This window comes from Leptonychotes weddellii, chromosome 14 (genome assembly GCF_054177405.1).
Source record: "Leptonychotes weddellii isolate Sample4059 chromosome 14, ASM5417740v2, whole genome shotgun sequence".
Lineage (NCBI taxonomy): Eukaryota > Metazoa > Chordata > Mammalia > Carnivora > Phocidae > Leptonychotes > Leptonychotes weddellii.
In genome coordinates, this window is record NC_138382.1 from 78,995,257 (window position 1) to 79,001,102 (window position 5,846).

The 5,846-nt window shown below is 61.2% G+C and overlaps 1 protein-coding gene across 1 annotated transcript; it reads left to right on the forward strand.

Moving 5' to 3' along the window:
• Positions 1 to 221: 221 nt before the first annotated feature.
• Positions 222 to 3,346, forward strand: LOC145716946 (lipocalin 1-like). Its single transcript, XM_081802665.1, has 5 exons — positions 222 to 332; positions 932 to 1,065; positions 1,867 to 1,944; positions 2,145 to 2,251; positions 3,171 to 3,346. Exons 1-5 carry the CDS (start codon positions 222 to 224, stop codon positions 3,344 to 3,346), a joined length of 606 nt encoding a protein of 201 aa, XP_081658791.1.
• The last annotated feature ends 2,500 nt before the right edge of the window (positions 3,347 to 5,846 follow it).

Consider the following 5,846-nt stretch of genomic DNA (forward strand, 5'->3'; position numbering starts at 1 on the left):
GCCCGCCCCCCAGGTCAAATGACACCCTTCCCATCCCTCAGAGACAAGGCAGGTGTTGGGGAGGCCACGTCCCTCCTGTGGGAATAATTCTGAATGCTCAGGGAGCCTGGCAGGGATGGCGGGGTTGGCCGGGACAGCTCTTCAGACGAGTGGCCTCTGGAGGACGCCTACGAAGAAGGGACCCAGCGGCCCGGCCTCCCCTCCCTCTGGGCCCTGCCGTCATGGTCCTGCAGAGAGGGCCCCTCCTGCTGCTGACCCTCAGCCTGGGCCTGGCCCGTGCCCAGAAGACTCTAGACGAGGTGCCGATACAACCAGGGTTTAATGCCCACAAGGTAACGGAGCCGGGTAGGTCCCAGGCTCAGCCCTGCGACGGGGAGGTGGGTGCCAGGTGCTGCAGGGGGCGCTTCTGGGAGCAGGACCCGGGGAGAGAGGCCAGCTAAGGGGCGAGGGGCGTCCTGGGCCCAGGCACAGCCTCACGGAGGAACCGGGGGGTCTCGTACCCCTGCCCAGCCCTGGGGTCAGGGAGGGGTCCAGAGTCCCCCTGCCCTATCTGACCCACCTGCCCATCACCCATCACTGTGGGGAGCGTGGCTAGAGCAACCCCAGGACTCGGTGGTGGTTCCAGGGCGGCCCTCACCCCTCCCCAGACCCCGGCCAGGGCGTCTGGAACCCAACAGGCGATAGCGCTTGGGCCAGATACGGGAGGAGCTGAAGGAAGTGGGGAAGGGAGAGGCGGCAAGAAGGGCACTGGGGAGACAGAGGGCAGCCTGACAGAGAAGGACATTTACAAGGAACGGGCCACCTGTCCCCTCCAGTACACCCCACTGGCCCTTGACCTCCCCGGAAGCGCTCAGCGCTGGCGGGGCTGGGGCCTGAGAGCCAAGACTGGAGACTGGGGACCGTCACCCCCTCTGCACCTCGCACCCTGCAGGTGGAGGGACGCTGGTTCACCACCCGGCTGGCTGCCAGCCGCACCCACCTGGTCTCCCCAGCCGATCCCCTGAGGCTCGGCCTCCATTCCATTTGGACTCGGGACGAGGATGTGGAGTTCGTCTTGCTCTGGACGTAAGCACGGCCTCTGCAGCTCCTCGCAGGGTGGTCCCGCTCAGGGGCCTCCCGAGGGACAGTGACCAGTGGGGGGAAACAGAGGGACACATGGCACTAAGCTGCAGGCTCGAGACCCTCCCGAGAGGTCTGAGAAACGTTTAGCTTCAGAAGCCCCAAAGCTTTACGACGAGGGGCCTGGGGAAAGACACACGCACAGCCGGGTCCCTCCCGCCATGGGGGCTGGGGACGCCCAGGCAGGGCTGCGCCTCGCACTGGTCGGTCGGTCAGGAACATCCACAGTGGTGACACGCTGTGCTGATCTCAGTGATGCTTGAACAGTCCAGCACCCGTGGCCTTGAGGACCCTAAGTTAGAGCCACAGCCTTGCCAGGGCTCGGCCACAGACACCACCCCAAGGGCTGTGCTGCCCAGGGTCTGTTGGCACCCAGCCCAACCCCCACCCATCCCAGCAGAGAAACTGAAGACCCGGGGACAGGGGGCTGAAAAGGCGTGGCCTATGTGTGGAGCCCAGGTGACTGGGGACAACCAGGACAGGGTCCCCCACCCAGAGACCTGGAGCTCCAAGCCAAGGACAGACTGGGTCCCACTCCTCCCGGGAGGTTTGGCCACACTCCAGCAAGGAGTGGTTCCTCACTCCTGCCCTCTAGCCCTGCCCCCAGCTAGACGACTCTTGGGAGCCCAGGGAGCCGAGAGACTCAGGCAGCCACCAGGGACCTCATCCAGGGCACGTCCGATGTCCCCGGGGGCCGGGAGACAGGGAGAGGCCGTGACCACCGTATGCCCCCTCCTCTTTTCCCAGAGGACAGGGGGTATGCAAAGGAGTGAACATCACCATCCACCCAGCCGGGCTCCAGGGCCAGTTCCAAGGCTCCCGTGAGTAGCCCAGCCCTCTGGCCCGGGTGCTGTGCTGGACTGGGGGCCAGGGGACGCTCGATGCCCCGAACCGGGGCCGTGGGGGAAGTGCCAGTGCTGGAGGGAGACATCCTCCCGGTGTCCTGCGCTGTCCGGGGGGTGTGGGGGTGGGTGGAGGAGAGAGGCATCCCCTGTTACTGGGCGGGGGTCTCCCACAGTGGAGAGAGGCGCGGGCATGCTCGTCCGCTTCGTCAGCACCGACTACAGCAACCTCATCCTTTATGTCCGCTTCGAGGACGCCGGCGAGACCACCAGCCTGTGGGCTCTGCTGGGTAGGAGGCGGCTCTCCCCGACGCTGGCCGGGGTGCTGCCCCAGACCTGTGCTCAGGGCCTGCTGCTCTGGGGGCGCTGGGGCCAGCGGGACTGCTCAGAGCTGCACCCCCATGGGCGCTTGCTCCCGGGGACCCCTCAGGTCGGGCATCCCTGCCCCTGCCCGCTCACTCCCTCGGGAGTTCATTCAGCTGGTCCGCCTACAGCACAGCCTCGTGTGTGTGTGTGTGTGTGTGTGTCTGTGTGTGTCTGTGTGTGTGTGTGTGTCTGTGTGTGTCTGTGTGTGTGTGTGTCTGTGTGTGTGTGTCTGTGTGTGTCTGTGTGTGTCTGTGTGTGTGTGTGTCTGTGTGTGTGTGTCTGTGTGTGTCTGTGTGTGTCTGTGTGTGTGTGTGTGTGTGTGTGTGTGTGTGTGTGTGTGTGTCCCGGGAGCAGGGACACTCCGCTAGAACAGAAACCTTCCCCTGCCTTCGCCGGGGAGCTAGTCAATGAACCTAAAACAACTGAGTCACATCAGACCTCAGAGAGTGGAAGTGCCACGTGCAGAAGCCCCGGGACGGTGGGGGGGGTGTCAGGGGGGAGGGTGTGGAGGGTGGGCTGGGCCAGGCGGGGGGTGGGGACACCTTGTCCTGAGGACTACATGGAGGCGGTGGGGGATGTCCTGGGCTGGCCCAGTCATGCAGGCCACAGGCTGCTGTGTGAAGGGGGTCCTCCCCAGAGGGTCCGGGGCCTGACGCGCCCCTTCGAGGAGGGAGTGCCCACTCAGCCAAGGGTGGGCCTGCTCTCAGGGGAGACGAGGAGGGAGCGGGACCAGGGCTGAGGCGGCAGCTACCAGCCAGTCAGCGGCAGGGCTCGGGCCGGCAGGAGGAGGGGGCACTCGGAGAAAAGACAGGGCCTCTGGACTCTCGGCCCCTCTGATTTCAGCCAGAAGAATGCTCGGGGACCCCACGTGGCTGGGGAAGTACCTTGGGTACGTTGCCAGATTCCAGCTGCAGAAAGCCCCTGTCTTCAACCTGGATGGTAGGCACGGCCCTCCAGATACTTCCCCCATGCCCAGGCTGCTGCGCTGGGGCCTCGCCTGCCAGGCTTGGAACCCCTAGCAATAATAGGCAGAAGACCAGAGCAATTAAAAACACGGGCAGCCCCTCCAGGGCCCCCCCATATGGTCGGGCCCCTGCTGGGAGCCTCGCCTGCCAGGCGGCACGAATCCCCTAGAACACAGTGACCTGGGCACAATATCCGTCTCCCTTCTGTGGATTCAGACACTAGGGTCAGAGGGGCTTGGAAACAAGGCCAAGGCCACACAGTGGAGCCCCTCGCCCCCACACCCCTTCCCTGTGCACCATTCAATCCATCAACACACCCAGGCCGGGCTGTTTGGGGTGGGAAGCATGGAGAACAAGACAGACACAGCCTCCAGTCCTTGCATGGGTCACACGGGGTCACTGCAGGCCCGTCCCTGATTTATCAGGGAAAAGGGAGCCCGGAGCAGGGGAGCACAGACATGCTGTGTGGTCACCAACCCCTGGCGGCGAGGGGGGCGAACCGAGGGGCGGGGTGGTGGAGTCCGGGTCAAAGCGAGGGCAGGGGGGCCATGGCAGGACGTGGCCGCCCGCGGGTGCTGGACAGCAGAAGGCACGCTGCTCCCCAGTGAGGGACGCCGGCTGCACGCTGGGTTTGGTTGGTTTCAAAGGGAATGGACAAAGCCTTGGAATCCCCATCTTGTTCTCTCCCCTCCACAGCCCGGTGCCCCCCAGCCGAAGCCTAAGTCAGGGCCCCCGGAGACTTCCTGCCCGGTCCCCTGACCCCTGCCTTCGCCTCCTTCTCCTCCCCCTGCCTTGCTTGCCCAGGTGCCTCCCAAATCCCCCGGCCACCCGAGGCAGCCCCTCCACCCTGAGCCCAGCCCCCTGCTCGTCCCCTTCCTGGCCTCTCCCAGCCAGGCCCAGGGGCGTGGGAATGCTCTGAGTGGCCGGGAAGGGACAGGCAACCCCCAGAGCCCTGGGCCACAACGAACACAGCACTGCAGTGTGGCAGAGGGCCACCCGGGGAGTCCTTCGGGGGCACAACCCCGCTAGGGGCTGGGCTGGCGCTCCTCGGACCTGCTTCCACCTGGGTCCTGCTCTGGGACAACTCCAGGGAGGTGCGCTGGGCCCCGTGAGCCAAGCCGCACGTCCTGCCCAGGTCAGAGAGCACTGAGTGCGCACGGTACCTGCCCATGCTCTCCCCCAGAAGGGCCGGGGAAACACAGGCCCGTGCACCTGCGCAGCAGGGGAGCTGAGACAGGCCAGTGCCCTCTCCTGGAAGTCCAGTGCACTACCAGGGCAGTGCCTGGGCCGAAGACTCTCCCCTCTTCCCCGGGTGAGCCAGGGACCACCCACTGAAGGGCAGGCTCTCCGGAAACTGGATCAGGGGCCTCCATACGGGCCGTCTGGAATTGCCAGAGACAGGTGTGACCAGATCCTGCCCCAGCAATGCCCCAGCAAAGACAAGGCCTCCCGGGAGGCCACGCCCTCGGCAAAGGCAACATCCACCATTGCCAACCAACCTGGTGAGGTCAGCACTGTAGGAGCCAGTTGGCCCCCGGGGGCGGATGTCTACCTGCGGCTCACTCAGACGCCGGAGACAAGCAGGTGCTCCAAGGACGATGCTCTCCTGTGAACCAGAAACCGCGTGTTATGTGGAACTAATGAATCATGGAACGCTACATCAAAAACTAACGATGCTCTATACAGTGGCTAATTGAACATAATTAAAAAAAAAGAAAGAAAACCCAAATTTGAGAAATAGAATGGACATGGTACAATGAGAAAGTAATGCTCAGACATTTAGTAAGACACCTGCAGAATTTATATGAGAAAAAAAATTTTTAAATCCTTACTCTGGGACAGTGAAAAAATGACTTAAATAAATGGATATGGGGTATTCCTGCATAGTCTTCAATATCATAAATATTTAATAATCCTCAAGTTAACTTGTCCATCCAAGGATTTCAATCAATATTCCAGTGGTGGGGGGGGGTGGCGCCTGGGTGGTTCAGTCGGTTAAGCGTCTGCCTTCGGCTCGGGTCATGATCTCAGGATCCTGGGATCGAGCCCCGCGTAGGGCTCCCTGCTCAGCGGGGGTCTGCTTCTCCCTCTCCTCTGCCCCCTCCCCTGCTGGTGCCCTCGCACTCTATCAAACAAATAAAATCTTTAAAAAATAATATTCCAGTGGGATCTTTACCGCTAACCGCAAACCTGAATCTAGAATCCACATGAAAGAACAAAAGTTTTGAAATGTTTCAGAGAGAAGTCACACAAACACTGTTCTGTTGTAACGAGTAGGAACCGACAGCGATTACAAGTGTGTAGAATTAGCTCAGGGACAGAAAGAACATCAGTGAATAGAGTCAAGAAATGAACACTAGCAAGTATAATAACAATGCGGTATACAAACGGCCCATCTTAAAAAGCATTATTAATTCAATAAATAGTATTAGGGGAAATGGCAAGAGATTTGGAGGAAAAGAATAAGTTTAGATATCTCACTCTTTGCATTATCTTAAAATTAATTCCTGATTGATTCTGAATAGACATAAAACCTTGAAAGTTCTGCACTATC